Genomic DNA, 26795 nt, shown 5'->3' with positions numbered 1-26795 from the left:
TTCGCTGCCCACTATCCAAGAACCCTGTAAAGAGGGCTCTCATGCAGGCAGAGATAGATCATCTTCTGCAGATCAACGCAATAGAGGCAGTTCCTCCAGAACAGGAAGGGAGGGGGTTCTATTCCATTCTCTTCCTGGTCCCCAAGAATTCAGGGAGGTGGAGGGCCATTTTAGATCTGAAGCGCCTGAACAGACATCTGGCCTACAAGCGCTTCAAAATGCAGTCTCTTCAGTCGATCCTAAGCTGCATGCGACAAGGGGATCTGCTCACCTCCATCGATCTCAAGGAGGCGTATCTGCATGTGCCCATCCATCCCGCACACAGGAAGTTCCTGCGCTTGTGTTACAACGGAAAGCACTTCCAATACAGGGCGCTTCCGTTCGGACTTTCTTCTGCACCCAGAACGTTCACGAAGCTTCTTGCAGCTGTGGCGGCCCACCTGCGCAAGCTTCCAGTCCGCCTGGAGTGCTATCTGGACGACATCATCATCCACTCAAGGACTCATCAGCAAGCGGTGAGAGATGTGAACGTCACAGTTCACACCTTACAGGACCACGGTTTTTCCGTAAACATGGAAAAAAGCAACCTGACTCCTGCCACACGCATACAACACCTGGGCGCCATAATAGACTCAGTATCTTGCCAGGTGTCCCTGTCTCCGGAAAGAACCCGCAACCTCAGGAGCAGAATCCGGTTGTGTCGCAGGAACAGGTCCTGGCAGGTAGTGCAGCTATCCCAACTGTTAGGGATCATGATTTCTTGCCTTAACATAGTTCCCTGGGCACGTCTTCATGCAAGGGAACTGCAATGGTTCTTGCTTCCAATGCAAAGAGCAAAGATAAGCAACTCCACCAGGAAAGTTCGCATCCCACCAAGAGTGACTCGGTCTCTGAGTTGGTGGCAGTCTCGAGCAGTGGAGAAGGGTTGCCTATTCAGAGAACCCGACAGGATCGTGGTAACGACCGACGCCAGTCTCTACGGTTGGGGGGCGCATTGCCAAGGTCAGCTGGCGCAAGGCAGGTGGTCCAGCGCGGAGGCAGCCCGGAGCATCAATTGGCTAGAACTCAGGGCAGCCCGGCTTGCGCTGAGGAGATTTGCAGAACAGCTGAAGGGGCACCACGTTCTGCTACTGACCGACAATGTGGCCACAAAGGCTCACGTGAACCGACAAGGAGGGACCCACTCCAAAAGACTCATGTCAGAGGCGGAGGCCATAGGACGATGGGCAGAGATCCACTTAGCGTCGCTGAGGGCGGATCACATCTCCGGAACCAGCAACGTAAGTGCGGATTGGTTGAGCCGTCAGACCATCGACAACTCGGAGTGGCAACTTCATCCGGACCTGTTCGCACAGGTGGTAAGGAGGTTTGGTCTCCCACAGGTCGACCTGTTTGCCTCGGCGGCAAACACACAGCTCCAGCGGTTCTTCTCCCGCTACAAGTCAGCACAAGCGGAGGGGACGGATGCCCTGAGGTCCAGCTGGCCTCCAGGTCTTCTTTACGCGTTTCCGCCCCTCCCTCTGATCCCGCAGGTGATCTACAAGCTGCTGAAGGAGGGGGCGGAGCTCATTCTGGTGGCTCCACATTGGCCCAAGAGATCCTGGTTCGCGGACCTAGTCGATCTGTCTGTGGAACAACCGTGGAAAATTCCTCCAGACCAGGTATCCTTGCGTCAGGGGGCCATCAACCATCCAGAGCCCCAATGGTTGCAGTTAGCCGTCTGGCACTTGAGGGGCAGCTTCTGAAGGACCAGAGCTTCTCAGACAACGTCATTAAAACCATCCAAGCTTCCAGACGTCCGGCCACTACTCGCATTTATGACGCGACTTGGGCTGCCTTTTCTTCCTGGTGCAGCAAACGGGACATTGACAGTGTGGAAGCGTCCATCCCTCAGTTATTGGACTTCCTACAAGAGGGCTTGGACAAAGGACTGGCACCAGCCACTCTCAGGCGCCAGGTTGCTGCATTATCCACCATCTTAGCCAGACACCAACTTCAATCCCTGAGTCACCATCCTCAGGTCAAGAGCTTCTTGAAGGGGGCCTACAACATTCGACCCCAGGTGGTGCACAGGTACCCGACCTGGAACCTACCCTTTGTCCTGCAGGCATTGACAGCGGCTCCCTTCGAACCTTTGAGGAAGGTATCTCTTCGACATCTGACTCTTAAGACTGCCTTCCTTATAGCCATTACTTCAGCCAGAAGGGTATCTGAGATTGCGGCCTTCTCGGCCAAGGAAGAGCTGTGCATCATCCACCCAGACAGGGTCATCCTACGGTTAGACCCCGCCTTCATGCCGAAGGTGAATTCTCATTTTCACAGGTCTCAGGAGGTTATCCTCCCGAATTTCTGTCCCAGCCCTCAACACTCCAAGGAGCGCAGGTGGCACAAATTGGACGTGCGAAGGGCAGTCCGCATTTACCTGAAACGAACTAAGGACATCAGGCACTCCGAGGCCTTCTTTGTGTCTTTTCAACCAGGCTCGCTGGGTCGCAAGGTGTCATCTTCAACCATAGGTCGGTGGCTGCGAGCTTGCATTAAGATGACATATGACCTTCAGGGCAAGCCGGTTCCACCTCGTGTAACGGCACATTCCACCAGAAGTGCGGCCACGACCGCGGCCTGGCCGACTCAAGCATCTATTCTGGACATTTGCAGAGCGGCCACGTGGGCGTCTCCCACGGCTTTCATTAGAAACTACAAGATCGATTCCTTTGCCTCTGCCGAAGCCTCCTTTGGCCGTAGAGTATTACAGAAGGTTATTGAGGCTCCGGACAATGTCACTTCTTCCCGCCCTGGGACACAATAGCTTGGGCATGTCCCATCCTTGGACTCTCCAAGCAGCGCTATGGAGAATGACCGTTGTCTTACCTGAACGGTCGTTCTCATGGCGCTGCGGAGAGTACAAGACCCACCCAGGGTGATTGTTTAGATTCGAGATTGTATCTTTACAGAGGTGTGAGCTGAGGACGTCTTCGTCGGACAAGACCTCGTTTTTAAAACTGAGCCAGAAGAGGCAAAGGAGGCGTGGCCAGAGGGGGAAAAATCTACTCAGTCCATGGGCAAACAGGCTGTGTTAACCCATCCTTGTACTCTCCGCAGCGCCATGAGAATGACCGTTCAGGTAAGACAACGGTCATTTCTTCCCCATCCAGCTACTTATCCACACAGTAAAGCTCAGGCTAGCTGTAGTATGTGGGAAATGACTATTGTCAACTCTGAAGCGAACCTGGCTGAAACCATCTTGTGCTTCCTTCAATTGCCCCAAAGCCTGAGAGAGGTAGGGGAGGGGGGAGTAGGTAGCCAGCTTACAGTCAAAATAAAAAGTTTTCCTGTGGGAACCAAGGTCATTGTAACAGGTGGCTTGTGAAGGAGGAGAGGAATCTGCCAGCTATATTCATTGGACAATGTGACTGATGGCACTGGGGAGGGAGGGATGTTTTACTCTTTTAATTAGGTGAAAACCACGGGAACCTTCAGAGTTGGTTTTCATTGGCTGTACTGATATGATGTATCCAATAAACTTTGAGCAATCTACCTGCCTCAGAGTTTGATTTCAATGGATGTATTATTCAGAATGCTGACATTAAACCAACTCTCCTAACTTTCCGTTCCAACTGGAGCTGTTCTGTGGGGGACCGAGCCCCGGATGCTCACTCAATCTTTTGAGGGGAGCAGAGAAGACTCAGGAAATACTGAAGATATGGAGAAGTAGGGGGGAAGAGCCACCGGTGCCAGCGCAACCCCCATGGAGAGCCTGCAGACCCTCAAGGAGAGCCTGCAGATCATGGTGATACTGACAGGTCGCCTTCCCATCAGGGACCTGTCTCAAGGTCTCAGTGGAGTGACGGCCACCGGGGACTTGTACCGGGCCGAAGAGGACCTCAGACTCCAAGACTCTGTTCAGAGGCTTGGGATGGAATTCCAACTGACATCTACATGGGAATTGGCCGCTTTCGCCCCACACTGGAGACAGGGAAGTCCTTCCAACTTAAATGAGTCCGGAGAATGGAGATACATGACAGCTCACAAGATGAGATCTATGAACTAAAGCAAAGAGGCCAAAAGAAGCTAAGGCGAGGGTTAGGCCCTCTCCCTATTCCAAGCAGTCCTGAGAAGAGAGCTTCCTAATGACTGGAGGACATTAAGCAGAGTGATAAAGAAAAAGCCATGTCTGATCAGCCCCCAGGAATCCCCCTGATTCCCAAGGAATGCCTAGACATCACAGAAGTTTTTAGTGAGGCAGAGTGCAATGTGCTGCCCCCTCACTGGCCCACTGACTGTGCAATAAGATTGTGCCAGGGGTGAAGCTGCACAAACTGAAGCTGTACTCAATGACCCAGAAGGAAATGAAGGAATTAAAGGAACACATCAATAAAAACATGGCCAGAGTGTTTATACAGCCAACAAAGTCTAGGGTGGCTGCATCGGTGCTTTTCAAGGAGAAAAAGGATGGGTTGATGAGGCTATACGTTGATTTTAGAGGAATTAATGGGATTCTTCCCCCCCCCCGTATTTATGTAGCTAATTAATGAGATGCTGCATGAACACCCATACAGTGAGGTCTTTGTATACTTAGATGACATTCTCATTTTCATTGAGACACTAGAAGATCACATCAAGCTGGTATGCTAGGTGCTCAAGAAACTCCTAGTGGTGAAACTATATATCAAATTGTCTGTGAGTTCCATAAATCCAGCCTAGACTAGGGCAGAGGTCTGCAACCTTTAATACTCAAAGTCATTTGGACCCATTTAACACAGAAAACACCAGGAGCCACAAACTCTGGGTGATGTGGCCAGCTCGATATCATTCACTCTCACCCAGTTACATGACCCCCTCCTGCCCAGCCACATCTACCCAGGTTTTGTGGCTCCTGGTGGTTTCTGTGAGAAATCTCTCTCTCTCTCCCTCTCTCCCTCTCTCTCTCTCTCTCTCCCTCCCTCCCTCCCTCCCTCTCCCTCTCATCTCTTTTTCTCTGTCTCTCCCTATCTATCTATCTATCTATCTATCTCTGTCTCTGTCTGTCTCTCTGTCACTCTGTCTCATCCATCCATCAGTGCTCTCTTGCCCAGCTTCATGTGTCATGTGAATCCAACTACTTGGACTGTGGAGACTGGTAGGCAAAGCCAACCTTGAGATCCCCACATAATAAGGCAACTCCAACCCGGATCCTGTCAGGGAGACATCCTACCTCCCCCCCCCCCCGGCATGGCAGCAGATCAGGCAGCCCAGGTAGCTGACTCCTCAGAGGCAGCCAGCAAGCAAACATGGAGCTCCGGCTGGGAGGAAGTGGTGCAGTGCCACCTAGGTGGAGGGAAGGGCAGATGGCAGTGGCAAGAAGTGGGCAGAGGCCCTCAGGTTGGTGCCCAACCCCACCTGCTCTGTGAGGAAGGCAGATGCACTGTCTGCCTTGGTCATCCAGGTGGAAACGGCGGCAGTTGGGACATAGCTAGGAGGGACATGCAAGCCAAACATTTGGAGCCACGCTCAGAGTTTGCAAGCAGGCTTAGTGGGGCCACTTAGCAGGGAGGGAGACCTCACCCTGTTTGGTCACTTCAGTGCGGGGTGGGAACGCAGAAGGCAGAAAAAATCAGTGTAATATGTAGAGCAGCAGTGATGGCATCCCCTAACGACCTGTTGCTTCTATAAGCAAACTGGTGTTGATCAAAATTTGGTGGAAGACAGGACCTGAGGTATTTGTAGGACCAGTCTCTCAAAGCACTTCATCACTATAGACATCAGTGCAATGGGTCTATAGCAGTGGTTCTCAACCTTCCCAGTGCCGCGACCCTTTAATACAGTTCCACATGTTGTGGTGACCCCCAATCATAAAATTGGTGTCTCGGTTCCTAAGACCATAGAAAATATGTGTTTTCCGATGGTCTTAAGTGACCCCTGTGAAAGGGTCGTTTGACCCCCAAAGGGGTCCCGACCTACAGGTTGAGAACCACTGGTCTATAGTCATTCAAGCTTTTTATGGCTGCTTTCTTCGGAACTAGGATAATTGTGGCTGCTTTCAAGCATGATGGGACTCTAGCCTGTTGCAGGGAGAGGTTAAAAATCCTTGTCAGGACCCTTGTTAATTGGTCAGCACAGGTTTTTACCACTTTCCCCAACACCCCATCTGTACCTGCAGCTTTGTTGGAATTTGCAGACTTCAGCTCAGCTCTCACTTGATGTTCATTAGCTTTGGCTATTTTTTCGTATTACCCTTATAGTTGGTTAGGTGTTGTAGCCCCTGCCACATCTGTCTTGTTATTATCTTCCAGATACTTCTCTACCTTTTGTTTGTATTTCTGTTTAGCCGCCTTAATGCCTCTTCTCAAGTTTGCCCTGGCTTCATTGTATTTGTCTTCGTTTCCTGCCTTGAAGGTGGAGTTTTGGGTTCTCAGAAGTGATTGTACCTCTGCTGACATCCAGGGTTTACAATTACTGTAAACTCTGATGTACTTATTCACTGTTACATTGTCTGTGCATGTTTTAATGTATGAGAGTACAGGGTCAGTGAATTCTTGCAGTTCCAAATGTTCAAATATATTCCACTTGGTAGTCTCAAAGCAGTCCTGCAACTGGCAGAGTGCTCCCTCAGGCCAGATTTTGACAGTTTTCAAGACTGGTCGTATCCTTTTCCTAAGGGGGATATACTTTGGGCACAATAGCAGAGAGATGTGGTCAGACGTACCCAGATGGGAGAGGGGGATTGCTCTATATGCCTGTCTTAAGTTTGAGTACATATGATCTAGATTATTCTTACCTCTGGTGGTACACTGCACATACTGCACAAACTTAGGGAAAATAGACTTTAGACCGGCTTGATTAAAATCCCCAGCCACGATAAAAGCTCCCTCAGGGTAAGTTTGCTGCTGCCTCTCGATGGTGTCATGTAACTTAGAGGGCGCTGCGCTAACATTTGCATCAGGTGGAATATAGATAGCAGTGATAACTATAACAGAAATCTCTCTAGGTCAGTGATGGCGAACCTTTTTTGGCTCGCGTGCCACAAGTGGGGGGAGCGCAGGGGGGTCGAGTGCAGGCGTGCCGCACCCATAATGCAACGCGCGATCCCCCCAGTGCGCATGCGCGCACAACGCGCAACCCCCCCATTTTTACATGCTTTTTTCGCCCTCCCCAGGCTCCAGGGGCTTTATAGGAGTCTGGGGAGGGCGAAAGGAGCCTCCCCCGACCCCCTGGAGGCCCTCCGGAGGCTTCAGGGACCGTCCGGAGGCTTCCCTGAATCCTTTGGAGTGCTTAAAACCACCCTCCGAGCAAACCGGTCATCTTGACAGTGATTGATCTCTTCTTTAAGCAAGCCCACTTTGTAGCCTGCTCCAGTCCCCTATCAGCCCACAACCTAGCCAAACTATTTGTAAAGCACATTTATAGGCTTCATGGAGTTCCCAGAAGAATTATTTCCAACTGGGAGTCCAATTTACAGTCAAATTCTGAAGGGAGTTTGTGAGGCCCATTGGGTTCCCCCAGGGGCTTAATTCTGCATTCCATCCAAGCACTAACCGTGCTGCAGAATGCCAAACCAAAGGTAGACCAATACTGAAGATACTATGTTAATTATTAACAAACTAATTGAGCAGACCTGCTACCATTTGCTGAGGTAACATACAATAATACAGCGCACAGCAGCACTGGACTAACCCCTTTCCAAATCATCAGTGGTATGGAGTTCATCTCTATGCCGGAACTCTCTAGAGAGCAGCCCTCCTCCATGACCTTAAATGAGTGGATGGAGTCACTGAGAACAGAATGGGAAAAATGTAAAACAAACACTTCAGGAGACTGCAAAAACCCAAAAGGTGAAAGCTGACATACAGAGGTCCCCCTAACCACCTTTTTGAATAGGAAGCAAGGTTTACTTCTGCACCAAGTATTTAAGACTAAAACTAACATGCAAAAAGTTAGGACCCAAATTCATAGGTCCCGTCCCCATTGTGAAGATTATTAATCCTGTCACGATGGAGTTGAAGCTTCCCCACCTGCTAGGGAAAGTGCATCCAGTCTTCCACAGAAGCTTGTTAAAGCCAGCAATCAGGTCTCACCTGAGGCCAGTAGATTGGGAAGCCTCACAGCCAATCGTCGTGCAGGGAGAAAAGCATTACAAGCAAAAATGAATCCTAGAAGAAAGCTCCAATACCTAGTGCAATGGAAGGGATACCCGTTGTCCGAAGCCACTTGAGTGAAGAGCTGGGATGAAAAAGCAAATGACTAAGTGATTTCATGATAAATGCCCTCAAAAGCCAAAGGCGCTTCCCGGGGGAGGGAGAGGTGAGTGATTGAAAAATGAATTTTTCTCCATTTGAATTTTTCAGGACATTCTCTCCAATAAAAGGGAGGAAGTCTGACTTTCAACTCTGAAGTGAACCTGGCTGAAGCCATCTTGTGCTGCCTCACAGTTGCCGTGAATCTGACTGTGGAAGGAGAGTTAGGGATGTAGATAGCCCAGCTTACAGTCAAAATAAAAAGTTTTCCTGCGGGAACCAAGGTCACTGTAACAGGTGGCTAGTGGAGGAGAAGAGCCTGCCAGCTATATTCATTGAACAATGTGACTGATGACACATTTAATCAGGTGAAAACTGCAGGAACCTTCAGAGTTCGTTTTCATCGGCTGTACCAATATGATATATCCAATGAACATGTCCTTCGAGGAATCTACATGCCTTGGAGTTCTAATTTCAAAGGGTGCATTATTCAGAATGCTGACAACTGTAGCTTGATGGCCTCAATTTTCTTCATACCTAGCCACTCAGAAACCAGGGACTTGCAAAACACAGCCTGTTACTCAGCCACCTCTTGGGCCCTGCAGCACTCAAAATTCATTTCCCCATCCCAGCCTCTGAGAGAGGCACCCAGATGATGTGATGCAAGCCTCAGCTTTTCCTACAGAGACAGTCCCATGGCAGCATTGTGCTATTTTGCAAGCAGGTGTTACTCTTGTGATCTTGTAGGAGCTTCTTTTTTTAAGGATGCTCTGTTTTAAATAAATAATTAAAACAAAATAAAAGTCTTCTTAAAAAGAGAGCCTTCTGTAGAATTGTGCCTACAGAATAGCATGATGCTGCTATAAGGCTGCCACTGCAGGAAAGTTGAGCTGCCAGCATTTGCTGACAAAAGGATTACAAGCTGAAGCCACTCGTGGTGTCTCCTTTGGATGGTGGCTCATCCATGCCTTCCTCAGAGGCCGGGGGGAGGGGATGAGAGCATTCCTGGCATGTCTGGTATTGCTGACCGTGAACTGTCAGCTGAGCATGCCTTGGCTGGAGAGAGCTTGCAGGTCATTGAGGAAGAAGGGGAAGAGCTGCCGGCATTGGTAAATGCATGTCAGGCAGAGGGATTGCTGGAAGCAATCTATGTGGGTCATAGCCAGATGGTTGTTTGTGTTTCTGGAGCTCTGCAGCTCATAGATTTAATTCAGTTGCGGAGAGCATTTATGTTCATGTTTGGAGCAGCTAGTTATCTGTTGGGTGGACTAATTGGCCGTTGCCTGGAAGGTTAGTCTGGAGCTTGTTCGTGGCTGTATTTGATGAAAATGACCCCCTGAATTTCTGGCTTTGACTTTTCCTGTGACTTCTCCTTGCAAGTCCTAAAACCTGGACCATTGGACTTGTTGACAAACCTCAGTGGAGGCCCCTAATATTGGAGGGGATTTTGAGCTGTTTTTGTTTTTGGAACCTATCCAGGGTTTGACTATAAATTTGTTTTGCTTTTGGTTATCTATTTGGTCCTGACACAAGCCAATTATTGTCCTAAGCTTTCAACTGGGGGTTAGCTGAAAACCTGAAATGGAACTTTTGAGGGAACAGACTGAATAAAGCTCTCTACACCAACCCTGACATGTGGCTGAGTGGGGGCAGCACAACACTTTACACATCTTGCCACTAGTCTGAATTGCTCTGGATGGATGGGAAGAAAGCTCAAGCATGCAAATTTGTCCTGCAAGTCACCTTCCTATCCAACCAGTTGGTGCAGCTGCAAGCCCTTCCCAGCCCTTTGCAAGTGCCCAGTGGCCATCCAAGAGAAATTCGATGGGAACCCTGCTCAGTTCCTCATCTTTTTTGGACAATGTCAGCTATTTATGAGTCTGAGACCAGATGATTTCCAAACTGACCGGGAGAAAGTAGGTTCCTCATCAGTCTGTTAACAGAAACAGTTGAATTGTGGGCCACCCTGCTCCTCACTCAGCCCAGTCCATTGTTGGATGACTGTGCAAGGGTTTTGCTTCCAAATGAGGGTCATGTTCAAAGACCCGGTCAAAGTGCAAACAACTAACTGGCAGCTGTGGGAGTTGAAGGAGGCCCATCGCCCTGTAAGCAAATACATCTCAGACCTCTGATTTACCAGGATTTGAGATGGAATGAAGAAACCCTAATGGATCAATTCCAGAAAGGGTTGTTCTCTGAGATCCTGGACAAGTTGGTATGGACGGACTGCCCGAGCAAGCCTTAATGTCTGCGTATGGATGGTTGACCAGCGGTGAAGGGCATAGCAGCGAGTGGCAACTGCTCCAATTCCCAGAAGGTTTGTGAGGATCCTCCATCTCTTGTGGAACCCATGCAAGTGGGAGGGGCCAAGACGCGCCTCATGGGGGCAGATAAGGATTGGAGGTGTAGAGAAGGCTTGTGCTTGTATTGCAGAAGGCCCAGTTATCTCACAGCCAAGTGTCCTGCAAAGAAAACACCAGCAAAGGCAGGAAACTTCTCGCACACAACCTAGATGGTTCGCTAAGTCATGTACTTTCAGGAGCGTGCCAGGTGTTAATGTCCTGGGCTACGCCAACCCGGCATTTGGTGGTGGCAGTGATGTTGACTATACCCAGACGTGAGAATATTCTCATGTAAGCCATGGTGGATTTGGGGGCGACTGCAAACTTTATGGACACTGCTTTTGCCTCCAAATGGAAAGTGCTACAGCATAAGGTTGCCCCATCTCTTTTGGTGGAAACCATTGATGCCGGCTGCTTTGGTCAGGTCCAGTAGCTATAGCTTCTGAACTTTGCAAATGCATGTGGGAAACCACATGGAGTGGTTGGACTTCTACGTAGCATCCGCACCACATTTTCCAATAGTGTTGGGGTTGGAATGGCTCCTAGCACATGACCTGCAGATCATCTGCTCAGAGGGGGGTCATTCAGCTCGACAGTCCAAAGTGTCGGTCACATTGGATACATGTCTGTGCTGCGGAACGTCCCCCCCCCCCCACTTTGTCCCTGGACTTCCTGGACAAAATTGCTGACTTTGTCGATGTGTTTGGGGAGAAAGAGGCTGAGCAGCTGTCCCCTCAACTTGGTTCCGAATGCCAAGTTTCCTGTGGGACAAATCTACTCCTTGTCTACACCAGAGCTTTAGGCCCTCAAGGACATTATTGAGAATAACTTGAAGAAGGGCATTCATTCATCAATGTCTCCCTTGGTGGCCCCAGTCCGGTTTGTGAAGAAAAATAGGGAGAACTGTGGCTTTGTTGCAATTATTGGAAGCTCAATGCATTACTGTGTAGAATCCGTACCCGCTCCCACTCATTCCGAAACTTATGGAGCATTTAATGCAAGCTCAGATCTTCACAAAGTCGGACTTATGGGGGCTTACAACTTAGTGAGAATCTGCAAAGGGTATGAGTGGAAGACAGCGTTCTGCACCTCGCATGGGCATTTTGAATATGCGGTGATGCCATTTGGACTCACCAATGCCCCTGTCGTGTTCATGCATTTCATGCATGATGTGTTTCGAGATTTCTTGGACATTTTTGTGGTGATCTATTTGTATGACATCCTGGTGTAGTCGTCATCCACCGAGAAACACTGGTCTCATGTCAGAACGGTACTCCAGCAGTTGCGAGAGAATCACCTCTTTACGAAGCACGAGAAATGTCAGTTCGCCCAAACCACCATCAACTTTTTGGACCATCAGATTTCACCTGAGGGCATCATCATGTACCCAGAAAAGATTCAATTCCTGCAGTCTTGGCAAACTCTGTGATGAGTAAAGGACGTCCAGAAAGTATTGGGGTTTCTAATTTATTATCGGATATTCATACCCCAGTTTGCCAGGAGAACCGCTCCCTTGACTCGATTGCTGCAGAAAGGGGTGCAATTCATATGGATTCAAACGAGCAACACGTCTTTGAGTGGCTAAAGGAGGCATTTTCTATGGACCTCATCCTTTGCCATCCTGACCAATTGCAACCTTCATGGTGGAGACAGATGCGTCGGACATCGCAGTGGGGGTGTTGTTGCAAGCTCCCCTGAACTCAAAGCATCTCTTCCCTTGTGCTTATTACTCGCACAAGCTAAACCCTGCCATGCAGAACTATACCATCTGGGATAAGGAGTTGCTGGCAGACAAAGTGGCTTTTGAGATGTGGCAGCCCTGTTTAGAAGGGGCTCAGTACCAGATCGAAGTGCAGATGGACCATCGGAACCTGGAGCACCTGAAGACGACTAGAGAGCTCAACCAATGGCAGATCTGATGGTCTCTCTTCTTCATCCACTTTGATTTTTTGAGTAACCTATAGTCCGGGAGTCAGGAACCCAAGAGCCGATGCTTTATCACAAAAACTAGAGTGCACGTGGTCTGGAGATAATAAGATGCTGCTCCAGTCGGTGATCCCTGTAGAAAGATTCACGGCGACCCAAGAACCTGTCGATGTGAAGGAGCAAATCAGGTGGTCACAGTGTCAAGACTTGTTTGCCCAGGCGAGAAATGCAGAATTAGACTCGATCGAAAGTTCATTGACCCCTTGGTCATGCTCGGAGGACCTGTTAAGGTTTCAAGGAACAATTTATGTGCCAGAGGAGTCTTCCCAAAGCTTGATATTGTGCTAGTGTCACAACAACCCTAAAGGGGGGTATTTTGGCTTGCTTAAAATGTTGCACCTGGTGAGATGAGCATTTTGGTTATTGCAGATGCGCCACGATGTAGAAACCTATGTAATATCATGCCCGGCATGCTGGCAAGCCAAAAATGCACCAAGACCGCCACTGGGTCTGTTGCAGCCCTTGCCTACACCAGAGAGGCCTTGGGGAAGTGTATCCATGGACTTCGTTACCGAACTCCTGAAATCACAAGGAGCCACAATAGTGTTGGTTGTAAACATGCTGACCAAGGTGGCCCATTTTGTGCCATGTATGGGGTTGCTTACTGCATCACATCTTCTTGCTGCATGGCCTACCTGAGCGGATAGTGTCAGATCAAAGTACCCAGTTCACACTCAGTTTTTGTGGGTGCTATTGGAACTGCTCCAGGTGCCGGCGTGTCTCTCATCCTCTCAGCATACGAAGACAGATATGGGCATGGAATGGATGAATGCTGTACTGGATTAGTATTTATGTTGCTACATGAACTACCAGCAGGACAACGACGGCCAGCATGCTTCGATTCACATGTCTCCATTCTTGGTGACCTATGGGTTTTATCTGTGCGTGTTTTCGTTGACCATGGCTGATTCACCGGTGCCTGCAGCCACAGATTTCCTGCAAGAACTCAATGCTATGCATCAAGTCTTGAAAGAGCAATTGGAGTGGGCCAAGGAGGAGTATAAAAAGTTCACAGATCGACACCATCCAGATATACCTTCTTTGGTGATCGCTGACCATGTCTGACTCTACATTGGAACCTACCCATGATGGGACCATCCTGCAAATTTTACCACCAATTCCTGGGCCCATTCTCAGTGTAAGCAATCATCAATCGAGTGGTGTATCAACTGACCTTGCTAGCCTGCATGTGCATCCACCTGGTATTTCAGCGGTCGTTGCTTGTGCTCGCCAGACCAAAATTATGATGGACCCGCCAAAAGATATTTATGACCCAGTTCAAAAGTTCTGATGGCTGAGTCTCCTGCAAGGAGACTGTGGGAGTGATCACATTTCATACACTTGGCAACTGGTCTGCATTTATTACTGTTTTCATTATCCTGTAATCATCTGACAGCAGTTTATGACATTTTTGTCAAAAAGTGGCATTTATTTCTGGTTTTCAGAAAAAGTACCCCACTTGAAGAATAGTTTTGTTTAGCAACGATGGTGTTCATTTAATATCCATGGCATCTGCTTAATGATCATTCAACAATCATGATATTTGCTTAACAACTGTAACAAACAGTTATAAAATTGGGTTAGTTGCATAATGACCTGCTTTGCAAGTGTTGTGATTTATGACCCTAAGCTCAATTACAATTTTAAGTTGAAGATTACCTATGGTTTGTATAAAACGATGTATCTTTGTAGGACGAAATATAATCATTTGTTACTACAAGCTTTTAAAAACATTCCTTGACAGTTTGGTAGATTTTTTGTTTTTTAAAAAAAAATCTGGAGAGATACCATAATCTAAGGTGAACAACTATAACCATTTACATTTCTTTACCCTTTACTTTATTTTCTAGTTCTGAAGAACTTGACAAATTTTATTTCTTGGTTATATCAATCTTCATTGAGGGATGTATAAATACTTTCACAACATGCTTTCAGCACAGAAGCATGTGCTCAGAGGATCATAGAAAGTTTCAGCAACTTTTTAGAGATGAAGATATTAAAACATGATCACTGCTTTGTTTTGCTTCTTTTTATGTAGGTCAAGATTTGATCTGTGTACAGTCTGTGGATGGAATGCTTATGTTGTTTGAACAAGAAAGCTATTCGTTTGGACGTTTCCTTCCTGGCTTTCTTCTTCCTGGTCCACTGACATATAGTTCTAGAACAGATTCATTCATTACGGTCTCTTCCTGTCGGCAAGTTGAGAGCTACAGGTGCGTTTAGACATATTACTCCAGCTCTTTAACATATATTTATATAAAAAATTAAGAATGATTTACGTCTATGAAAATCCAAGCTTTGAGGTAATTAATGCTCCATCTAGTTATTATATAATTTAGGCCAGAGGTTTTATCCAAATATTCTAACAGTACTGAGTACTATGAATTATCCTGCTACTCTTAGTATTTCTTAATGCCTGAAAGGTACATTAAATCTTTGTAGTTTCTTTGCATTACAGATATCACTTTGCATTTTCACAGAATGTCTTCTAGAAGATAAAAGAATTTTTAATGGAAATAATTTGTTTACTGAATATGTAGAAGACACAGCTCTTACATTTTCCTTTCTCAACTATAGAGGTTCCAGAGATCCAGAGGTCATCTTATTCTAGTGAATAAAGAGGGCTATAAGCAAAACACTCTTGAAATATTATTTCAACACAATACTCTCCTTTTCTATTGCCAGATATACCTAGCTTCCTGCCAATCCTTCCTTTAGAGAATAAAAAAAATATATTTACAAAGTGAAGAGTTAAGTCTAGGGATTGAAATTGAGATAGATAGATAGCAAGGAGTATGTATTTATTTTCAATGTAATTCTGCAGAAGAAGATTAATTGCATCTTTGGGTACTAAAGACATTTGCCGATGTTTATATATTTTTGAGAAATCATGAAGAAATTGGTAAAGTCCAAGATATCAGGTGGAGGGCAAAGGTCCCTATAGTCAGGAAAAGAAAAAAGAGAACTATTCAGTCTGACACCAATATTAGAACAGATTAAAATATGTAGCTCTTGAAAGCAATGTGTTAGTTATCAGAAATCACTATGGTTTTACTTTCTTATCAAATTTACTCTATCACATTTTTTGGATCAGGTAATTTATGTAGCAGTTTGTAGGAATTATGTAGGTTTAATACTAAGGGGTCATCCAATCAACTGACTCTGAGTGGTATATAACTCATATTGAAATAAATACATACTAAAATCAAGATCATACATCATAATACCACCATCTATACATCAGGAGTCAAACATTCCAAAGTAAAAATAATTACTTATGTAGAGTAGCAGTCATAAAACCATCCCACTGAGGCATAGTGAAGTAGCCAAGTCTCTTAAGATATAAAGATCAGGAGGGAGTGGTCATCTGTTTCTATTTCTAAGGTGTGAATTTATTAAAAAAAACATAGCTCCTTGGCTCAGTAGATGGCAGTCTCAGATTGAGAGGCATATAAAGAGTCCTCTCTACAAAATTTTACCAAGATTCAGTATGTATATTATGCATGTTATTGAAAAAAAGTCATCTTGATGTCCAAGTCCTTAACTATGAAGGTTGTTACAGATAATAGCCAGCACTTTGAAATACATCCTGCAAACTATGAGCAACCAACACAGCTCTCAAAATAAAAGGTTTTTAAATGTAGGATTCTTAGTGTTCTCCCAAGTTGGTGGAGACAGCGGTCATGCATGGGTTAACTCAGTCAGTAACCAATAGAATTGAGTCTACCAAAGTGATGTCATCGTCTCTGTGGAGCACACTCCTGCTTTTCTAGACTCAATACGATCAGAACTGGCTGTGCTAATCGCTTCTCCTCTACAAAACTTAAATATTTGATCATTTTAATTTGAATTTCAACTTAATTGGACTTCTCTGCAAACTAATTCTAAATTGTTCCTCTCCATTGGGCTCCTGCTGAAGTTCTCAACACTCTCAACAGCCCCTGGGGCTGGAGAGGATTGCCTTGCTTTGGCGAGGCCAGCCTTGCTTGCCTTCGGGTTTCTAAGGCTTCCCAGAGCAGCAGCGCTTTTGGAAGGAGCTAGAAGAGGCTCTCCAACGAGGAATTCCCAGTCTCTGATTCTTTTCTGCTGCGCTGACTGCCGCCGCCAGAAGCCTCCAATCGCCGCAGGGAGCCTGAAAAGTTGCATGGAGCCATTTCGACACTGGGAGGCCCCAGCTGTCCTCCGCGGCTTCGCCCTTGGCCCCACAGCCTTGCCGCAGGGCCTAACCCGCCCATGCTATCAGCGCGGCCTCGGCTACCTCGTGGAGCCGGCCCATAGGCTTTGCAGCCTCAGTGGCCATTTTGTTTGGGCGTGAAAGTGTTCGGCGGCCATTTTGGACAACTATGAGTACTAGCTTTGGCCTCCTTTCCCAATCCTGGCTCTTAGCTACCTCCAGTCCCTGTGACTCCTGCCCCTGCCACCGAGCCTCCTGCTTCTAAGGGCCGCAAGCGCAGGCCTGCTCCAGGGGATGCCATCCAACCCCCTCCCAGGGATCCAAGGCCTGACCAAGGGGGCGCTGAGGAACCCCCCTCCAGGAGGATGATAGAGCCCCTCAGGCCCCGGCTAAGAAGGCTGGATCCAAGACCAAGCACACTGAGCCTCGCCTTTTCCAGGCCCAATGGCCTGCCCATTCTAGCCCCGCTCCTGATCTATCATCTGACTCAGAGGAGGACTTCTCCTCTGTTGCCTCAATTCTGCAGCCTGAGGAGGCCAGGGGTACAGAGGCCTTGAACGACAGTGGGGATGATTCAGATTGTGGCAGGAGCATTACCCCTGATGAGGATCCCCTCTACCAGGAAGATATTTCTCCCCATCCCTGCCATTGCCACTCCTATTCGCCAGGCATGGCTGATATGATCTCTGAGGCCATTGAACGTGGGATTGCGGCTGGCCTTAAACACAGGTCTTCTAATCGCTCTGCTTCTCGCAGGTCTGGTTCTTCCTCCAGCTCCAGGCGCAGGGATGGTGATCTCTCGGCTTCGTCGAACAACCTACCTGGCACCTCCAACCAGCAGTCGGTCTTGGGGGAGAGGATCGCCCGGCAAGAGACTCAGATCTATTTGAGGATGAGGGTCTTCCCACCAATCCACCTCCCTTTGTCGGTTTGTTTAAACCTGCTGTCTTTTGCTCTCTCCTTTTTAGGGCCAGGAAGATCGCAGGCATTCCTTCTCCTAAGACGGCTCCGACTGCAGAAGCGGACAAGGCTGACACCACTGACCCGCTCTTCACCCAGCCTATGGTGGAAAAGGAGGTGATCCCATCACCACGCTTCTTCATGGACGTTGTCCAAAATCAATGGGCACCTCCAGGTACCACCCCAATGCCTCGGATAAACGCCTGTACAATGTCTCTCCTGACCTCGCCAAGGCCTTGGAGGTACCTTCTATTGACTTAGCTATCATTGCTCTGTCCTCTCCCAACGCGGCCTCGGCAGCTCCTGAGGAAACACTGCGGCCTGAGGACAAGAGAACAGACTCTGGTCAAAGGCCACCAGGCTTCAGCTTGGTCTGTTAGAGCTGGCACCTCCGCTTCATTCTTTAGCCGCTCCGCTCTCCTGTGGCTGAGACATCTCCAAGCTCGTCTTATAGCCAGGGATTCTAGGGCTCGCAGAGACATTAACAAAATCAAGGCGGCCCTAGAATACACTGCAGATGCCTCATTAGACGTGGCCCGGTTTGCATCCAAGGCCATTGCGTCCTCCATCTCTACCCGTCGGCTTATCTGGCTAAAACAGTGGCAGGCAGAAGCGCAATCCAAGTGGAGGCTTGTTTCTTCTCCTTACTCTTCATCTCTTCTCTTTGGTCCTCCTTTAGAGCCCCTTCTGGTAGAGTCCAAAGATAAAAGGAAGGTCCTGCAACTGGCCACTAAAAAGCAGGGGGGTCAGAGCCAATCCTTTTATCGCAGACAACCCTTTCGAGGACAGGACGGGGTGCTTCCTCCTCCCATCCACAATGACAGGCCCCTCCTAGACAGACCCCCTCCTTCTCCAATAGATCAGGGAGGAACAACCAGAGGTTCCAGCCCAGGAAGCCCTTCAGGGACAATTCCAATCGTTCCTTTAAGAGGCAGAAGTGACTGCCTGGAAGATCTCCCCATAGGGAGACGTCTAGCTGCCTTCATAGATTGTTGGGACGACATCACCAACGACGCGTGTGTCAGGTCCACTATCAGATTTTGCCTTCTCCTGGATTTGCGATCCAGCCCTCCGAACCACTTTTTCACGTGCCCAGCCTCCAGGGACCCTAAAAAAAGGCTCCTGGTAGAGCAGGCCGTTCTCCCTCTGCTCCACATTCGGGCCATTCAACCTGTGCCTCCAGGCCAGGAAGGGCGGGGTTTTTACTCTCGTCTCTTTATCGTGCCGAAGTCTTCGGGGGACTGGAGGGCCATCCTCGATCTAAAATTTCTAAATCAATTCATCAGGTACAGGAGATTCAAAATGCACTCTCTCCTGTCAATTCTGGAGAGTGTTCGCAAAAACAATCTCCTAACATCAGTGGACCTCATGGAGCCTTACCTCCACGTCCCCATTCACAGGCGGCACAGACGGTTCCTCCGCTTCGTTTATGCAGGTCACCACTTCCAATATCGGGCCCTTCCCTTTGGGCTGTCCTCAGCCCCGAGGGTCTTCACGAAGATGCTTTCAGTGGTAGCCGCCCATCCGCGGGCTCTGCCCATTCGGATATTCTGCTACCTAGACGACATCCTCTTGTTGTCCAGGTCTCGCCCTCAGGGACCTCCAGGACACCCTTCAGGTGTTCCAAGATGTGGGATTCTTCATAAACCGGGAGAAAAGTCACTTCACCCCCCACATTTCGCCTGGTGCACCTGGAGCCCTCATAGACTCCTCTCAGGGGAAAGTCTTCCTCTCTCAGGACCGCCAGGACAGTCTCACGGAATTTAGCCAGGGAGGTACGAAGGCGGCAAAGGGTCCCTCTTCTCCAGCTGTCTCAATTGCTGGGGAAGATGGTCTCCTGCTTCTCCATCGTCCCTTGGGCACGGCTTTACAGACACTGCCTCCAGTGGTTTCTTCTGCCCTTCCAGAAGACCAACAGTAGCTGTTCTCTAGTGAAAGTCACCCTGACACCAGAGGTTCTGCGCTCTCTGGACTGGTGGGTATCTCCGGCCATAGCTCAGGGATCTCTCTTCAAGGAACCCCTGTGTCTCGTGGTCACGACGGACGCAAGTCTTAACGGGTTGGGGAGCGCACCTGGAACATCAGGTCGCCCAGGGACTTTGGACCAATTCCGACCTTCCCACAGTATGAATTGGCTAGAGTTAAAGGCCATCCATCTGGCCCTCCTCCATTTCCACAACTCCCTTCACAACACCCACGTGCTGATCCAAACAGACAACACAACGGCCAAGGCGCATGTCAATCGCCAGGGGGGGGACAAGAGCTGTGTCTCTCATGGAGTGTGCATTCAACCTAGGGACTTGGGCGGAAGCCAACCTTCTTTCCCTTTGAACCGAGCACATCTCAGGGTCGGACAACACCACAGCCGACTGGCTAAGCTGTGCAACGATCGACCCGGCGGTCGTCGAGGTACGGGACTCCAACCCTGGATCTCTTCGCAGCTGCATCCAACCACCAGCTGTCCAGGTACCTGACTCGCTACATGACACCAGGTGTGGAAGGGTCAGACACCCTATGGTGCAGGTGGCCTCGCGGTCTCCTGTACGCATTCCCTCCCTTCCCCCTGATTCAGAGGGTAATTCGGAAGGTGATAGAGGAAGAGGCCGAGCTCATCCTGATTGCTCCCAATTAGCCACGCCACCCATGGTATGCAGACCTAATCAATCTGTCTGTGGAGCCTCAGTGGCCTCTACCAATGATTCCGTCCCTCCTCCACCAGGGTTCCTTCCACCACCCCGATCTGCACTGGCTACGCCTAACCGCTTGGAGGCTGAGCGGGTACTGTAATCAATACCATTCGGGCATCCTGCCGCCCGGCTACAAATAGAATTTATGAATCTACTTGGCAGACCTTCGTGGCTTGGTGCCACGCCCGAGGGATAGACCCCCTAAAGGCTTCAGTGGCCCCACTTCTCGATTTTTTACAATAAGGCCTTAATAAGGGACTTTCACCGAACACCTTACGACGACAGGTGTCGGCTCTCTCTTCTGTTCTATCACTTCACCGGGACGAGACCATCTCTCTGCACCCTCACATCCGCAGATTCATTAAAGAGGCACCCAATCTCTGCCCTCCGGTCGTTCATCGTTTCCCTCCTGGGATCTGACCAAGGCCCTGGACTTCCTTACCGACCCGCCCTTCGAACCTTTCAGGTCAGCAACCTTACATCACCTCACACTTAAGACAGTCTTTCTGGTGGCCATAACCTCTGCACGGAGGGTTTCAGAACTGGCGGCCCTTTCCATCCGTTCTGACGTATGTGTATTCCACACGGACCAAGTGGTACTCCACATCGATCCCACCTTTGTCCCGAAAGTCAATTGATCATTCCATCACTCCCTAGATATTACTCTCCCAAATTTCTGCCCTGCCCCATCTCACAGGCTGGAGCACAAATGGCACAGGCTGGATGTCAGGCGGGCTTTTAAGATCTACATAGCCATGACGGCGACCTTCAGGCACACCGAAGCCCTCTTTGTATTCTTCCATCCTACCAACAAAGGGCTGAAAGCTTCCCCTTCCACAATTGGCCCGTGGATTAGGTCAGCCATTGCTCAAGCCTACATCACTCATCATCTCACTCCTCCGCCTAACATTACGGCTCACTCCACACGAAGCGTGGCCACGTCGGCGGCGTGGGCACGGTAGGCCTCAGTGGAAGAAATCTGCAAGGCAGCTACTTGGTCCACCCCTAATTCCTTCATTAGACATTACAAGGTGGATCGATATGCAGTGGCAGATGCTACCTTTGGACGGCGCGTCCTTCAACATGTTCTTCCTTCTTCCAGCTCCTAGGCCAGTCTCACGCCCTCCCGGGGACACGCCAGCTTTGGTACGTCCGATGCATGACCGCTGTCTCCACCAACTTGGGAGAATGGGGCGTTGGTTCTTACCTGATACGTCCCTTCTCCGGGCAGGTGGAGACAGCGGTCATCCCCACCCTTAGGGTTCTGGCCTACCTCGCAGGGAGGATCTGGGAGCATGTTGTGTAGTCATCAAACGGAGAGCGATTGTTCACAGCACAGCAGTCTACTTATCTCCTTCGTCACGAAAAGCGGGAGCATGCTCCACAGAGGCGATGACATCACTTTGGTAGACTCAGTTCTATTGATTACTGACTGAGTTAACCCATGCATGACCACTGTCTCCACCTGCCCGGAGAAGGGGCGTATCAGGTAAGAACCAACGCCCCATTCTCTGAGTTACATTAAGAGGCATTATATTAATGTAAGATATAGTCATTTATGTGACCCCCCCCCTCCCAATACTGCAGCTTTCTACAGTATGACCCTGAGGCTTCAACAACTTTCATACGTAATATCTCTGGCAATATTTTGTTGAGAGATATAAAAAGCCAAACTTTAACCTTTTTCGAGTGCAATAATTTTTGGCCAACTTTGCTCCATCTTATCTAGATGGAGATCACTCAGGAGTTTTTAAAAATTATTTTGTTTAATAGAGCACATCAAGTTATACAAGATGGCCACGTTTTGTTTCTCTCAACCAAATATTGCCAGGAATATTATGTCTCATCAGGGTCATTCTGTGGAAGGCTGCGGTATGGTTTGTGTGTTTCATACAAATGACTATATCTCCGCAGGTATTGCATCGGCACATGTAACAATTTACCAATGTTCATTGGGGATGTATGTGCATGTTCACACCAAATTTCATCGAAATCTGTGATGGTCAAGCTAGGCACTTTTCTGAAATCAGACAACTTGACATAGAATGACCAAATATCTTTTAGTTGAGCTGTGTTCACTTGCAGTTTCTTCTAGGCAACCTTCTATTTATTTGTGAAAAGATCTATTAATTAGTCATTTGAAGATAACACACAAATTCCATACAGTATTGGTTGCTTCATTATAATTATTCCAATGTTCATCAGTGCATTTACAGAACTCCTAGAGGTACTTGTCTTTAGACAGATATTCTTTGGCTACAATTTAGTTTGTAATTTGCAGATACAAACAAGGGAAACAATATTATGTAGTGTTCTTTTTGTATACATTCTAGTATAACATCAGGCACCAGCCTGAAGATGGCGAGTGGGACCTCATTGAAATATCACCAAGATACTCTCAATCTTACACGGCAAAAGACCCAAATACACCAAGATCTGCATATTTATTTATTTATTTTTTGTTTAAACTACAGGTATCAAGTACTTGCATTAGCAAAAGATGCTGAAACGCAAGAAACTGAGCAACAAAAAATTGGATCCAGAAAAAAACTTGTGGTAAATTTAGCTATACAGATCAGTATATTACTTAACTTAAAAAATAACCATGAGAGTAGGAGGGGAATGAATGTTGTATGAAGAGAAGAACCAATTTTTCTGATTTTGAACTGATTTTACTTTTACAGGAGTTAATGCAAAACCACTATCTTAAGATAACAAAGATTCAATATACAGTATATACAGGTAGTCTTCAACTCACTACTGGTTGCTTATCAGTATTCAAAGTTACGACAGACCCCCAAAGTTATTTACAACCCGGTTCCAAGATTCTGTTGGCTTCTCTCCCACCTGGTTCTGCAACTGGCTCCTATTTCAAAACCTTTTGCAGTATCCCAAGGTCACATTATCACAATTTATGATGGTATTGTTGAAAACAGGAGCTTATTTCCAGTTTACTGCAAACCTGGCCCATAGCAAACAGTGAATTCATTTAATGACTTTTGCATTCACTGAACAAGTGCCACAGAAAAGATCATAAAATAGAATCAGTTACATGATGATCTGCTTATGGCTGCAATGTGTGTGTGTGTATTTATATAAAATTAAAAACTTTATATGTGTATATAATTTTATAAACATGTATATAATTTATAAATATATAAAATACATTAAAAATATAAAATATAACACACACAGATATATACATATACATGTACCTACACACACAAAATTCACACATTTTAACCTGCTTTTAATTTCAACAAAAATGCAAATATAGCACCAATAATAATTGTTTTACTGCCAACTTTTTGTAGTGCAGAATTGGAGTGCAGGAAGTATTTGTAGTGTTGTGCAATGTACCAAACTGGAGAGTTGCAAGTAGCTTATTGCCTCTTAATTTATAAATAATCAGTGCTATTGCTTACAACTATACCTAACTACAGTACATAGCCTAACTTTAACTCTAATCCTTTCTTGGGAATAAATCTCACTGAGTTTAATAAAGTTTTTTTGTACACAGATCTATATAGGATTGTACTATAACTTAATTTATATAGTCACAATCTTTAATTCCATCATGGGGTTTATACTGGTTTTCCTAAAAAGAAATCCTCCATATTAGTAGGAGAAAACAAGGGGCTACATTTTTAGAGTTGACATAATTTTAAAAGGACCTGTTAAAATGTTGAATACTATGGAAAAAGTAAGGAAAAGTTTTATTTCATGTTATATGTACAAGGTGGGTGTCTTTTGTACAATTTAATCTCATCCTGGCATGTGTTTTACCACATTCTTTTTTATTTTGAGAGCAGGGCTTATTTGATTGAAACGAGAGATTACTCTTTCATTTACTTAATGATGTGAAACCAATTTTCTGGTTTATGAAGCTTATTCCTTTTCTTAAACAATGAATTACAATGAAATTAGTGTATGCCATTTATGGCTTTGCTATGAGGTATTTATCTCATGTTGAATTTAAGACTGCTGTTAACATATGCTCCACAGAGATGTATCTTGTCTCTTCATCTGTTTAAGGTGGACTGGATTTCAAACATTGGGGAGCAAGCCCTGGACATATGTGTTGTTTCATTTACTCAGCTCGTTTCCAGCATATTTGTTCTTGGGGAGAGAAATTTTTTTTGCTTTAAGGATAATGGACAAATTCGGTTCATTAAAAAGCTTGACCACAGCCCAAGTTGCTTTCTTCCATACTCAGGTTTGTGAATAAAAGCAATGATAAGCATTGTTGTAAAGCAGTTTTACAAGTTCTAATTCTAGCATGTCAATCAAGATTATACAATTGTAAAAATTATTTGTCTGTAACAATACCTTTAACCTTCAGTGCTTTCTTTTTTATGTTTGTTTTATTTTTAAACAAACAAACACAGACAAACATAAAAAATAAAACCATCTTCCAGTTACATACAGTGTGTTGATTGGTTACAAAATTTTTGTGCTTCCTCATTTACAATTTATATACCGTGTTTCCCCAAAAATATGACAGGGTCTTATATTTTTTTGACCCACAAAATATGGCCTTGGAAATATGCTTTGGAAGCCGCAACGGAGGACAGATACCGCTCTGGGAGTACGCTCTATGGTTGTATGCTCTGCAGCCCACAACCATAGAGCAGATTTCGGCTCGCGTTGGTTGGTCCTTCCGGATACTGCTAGGTCGGTCAGCAGCGCTGTGACTGGCTGGAAAGGGGGGTTGCCGGGTGGCTGCTCACGAGCGTGGTCACCTCATGGCTGCTGTGTTGCTGCTGCGACAGCGCAACACAGCCAGCCATTCGATCCTGAGACTGTGCCCGGCTCTTCGGGAGCCCGGTCGCAAGGGAGCAGCTGCCCAGCAACCCCCCACTTCAGCTGGGCACAGCGCCGCTGACAGACCTAGCGGTACCTCAAAAGCACCAAGCAACACGAGCGTCTTTGCCTCCTACCTCGTTCCCGCGGCTTGGTGCCTTTGGGATACCGCTACGTCGGCGAGTGGTGCTCTGCCTGGCTGGAGGGGGAGATTGTCCAGGGGGATTATTTTCATGAGGGGGCTAATATTTTTGCCCACCCGAAATATGTGGCAAGGCTTTAGTTTCAAGACAGGTCATATTTTCGGGGAAACACGGTAGAATCTCATATTATCAATCTGATATATATGTATACAATTATTCTCATTGTTAAACATTTATTTGACTATAACTATTGTTACTTTCTTTTATGTGGGATATTCTAAATTTGGAATAAATTTATATTATGGAATTTCATTACCTCATCCTAAAACCATCCACTAATAATACATCTTTATATTACACATGAGGGAGGCCACACCCTGGACCTTATTTTTGTCTCTGACCAGTGGAGAAGTGATCTGGGAGTAGGGGAATTAGCTATTACACCCCTGTCATGGTCAGATCACTCACTTCTCCGGCTCGACTTCCTGGGCGCTACCCCCCATCGCTGGGAGGCGGAACCGGAATGTCCTAGATGGTTCCGCCCCAGGCGCCTGATGGAACCTGATAGGTTCCAGACGGAGCTTGGGCCACTTCCTGTAGTCCTGACCCGCTCCCGGATGGAGGACCTGGTGGCCGCATGGAACAGTGCGGCTGCCGGGGCCTTAGACCGGGTTGCGCCTTTGCGGCCTCTCCTGCGACAGCGATCCACCCAGGCCCCTTGGTTTATTGAGGAGCTGAGGGTGATGAAGCGCCACAAGAGACGCCTAGAGAGCAGATGGAGATCTCCACGCTCTGAATCTGACCGAACACAGGTAAGAGCCTATTTACGGACCTACCTTGTGGCATTAAGAGTGGCCAAGCGTCGATATTGTGCCACTCTTATTGAGTCCGCAGACAACCGCCCTGCCGCCCTGTTCCGGGTGACCCGCTCCCTCCTTTTACAGAGGCCGCGGGAAGCCCCCTTGCAGGGTAGAGCAGAGGAATTTGGGGAATATCTGCAGGACAAAATCGCTCAGATCCGCAGCGAGTGGGTCCCCTGCAGTGGTCTAGGAGGGACGCCAGAGGCAAGTCTTGAGGGACCATCCTGGGAGGAGTTTGACTTTGTTGCTGCCGAAGATATGGACAAATTGCGTGGGAGACTGCGAGCCACCACATGTTTACTGGACCCAGGTCCCTCCTGGCTTGTACTGGCATCCTGGGAGGTCACACGAGGCTGGCTCCAGGAGTTAGTCAACGCCTCCTTGAGAGAGGGGTTCTTGCCAGCCGTCTTAAAAGAGGCGGTGGTGAGGCCCCTACTCAAGAAGCCTTCCCTGGATCCAGCTATATTAGCTAACTACCGTCCTGTCTCCAACCTTTGCTTTTTGGCGAAGGTTGTAGAGAGTGTAGTGGCACAACAGTTCCCACGCCACTTGGATGAACTGGATTATCTAGACCCGTGCCAGTCTGGTTTCCGGTCCGGCCACAGCATGGAGACGGCTTTGGTCGCG

The 26795-nt window shown here is 47.4% G+C and overlaps 1 protein-coding gene across 1 annotated transcript in view; it reads left to right on the top strand.

Moving 5' to 3' along the window:
• Positions 1-26795, top strand: part of BBS9 (Bardet-Biedl syndrome 9) — a 377930-nt gene that overhangs the window by 39871 nt on the left and 311264 nt on the right. The window contains exons 6-8 of the mRNA XM_081970652.1: positions 14580-14754; positions 22837-22918; positions 24398-24578. Of these exons, the coding sequence (XP_081826778.1) occupies positions 14580-14754; positions 22837-22918; positions 24398-24578 (438 nt within the window). The remainder of the gene's footprint in view (positions 1-14579; positions 14755-22836; positions 22919-24397; positions 24579-26795) is intronic.

This window comes from Natrix helvetica (genome assembly GCF_964273705.1).
Source record: "Natrix helvetica genome assembly, chromosome: Z".
NCBI classification, from domain to species: domain Eukaryota; kingdom Metazoa; phylum Chordata; class Lepidosauria; order Squamata; family Natricidae; genus Natrix; species Natrix helvetica.
The sequence above is the reverse complement of the archived record's forward strand: the minus strand, read 5'-3'. Positions and strand labels throughout refer to the sequence as shown.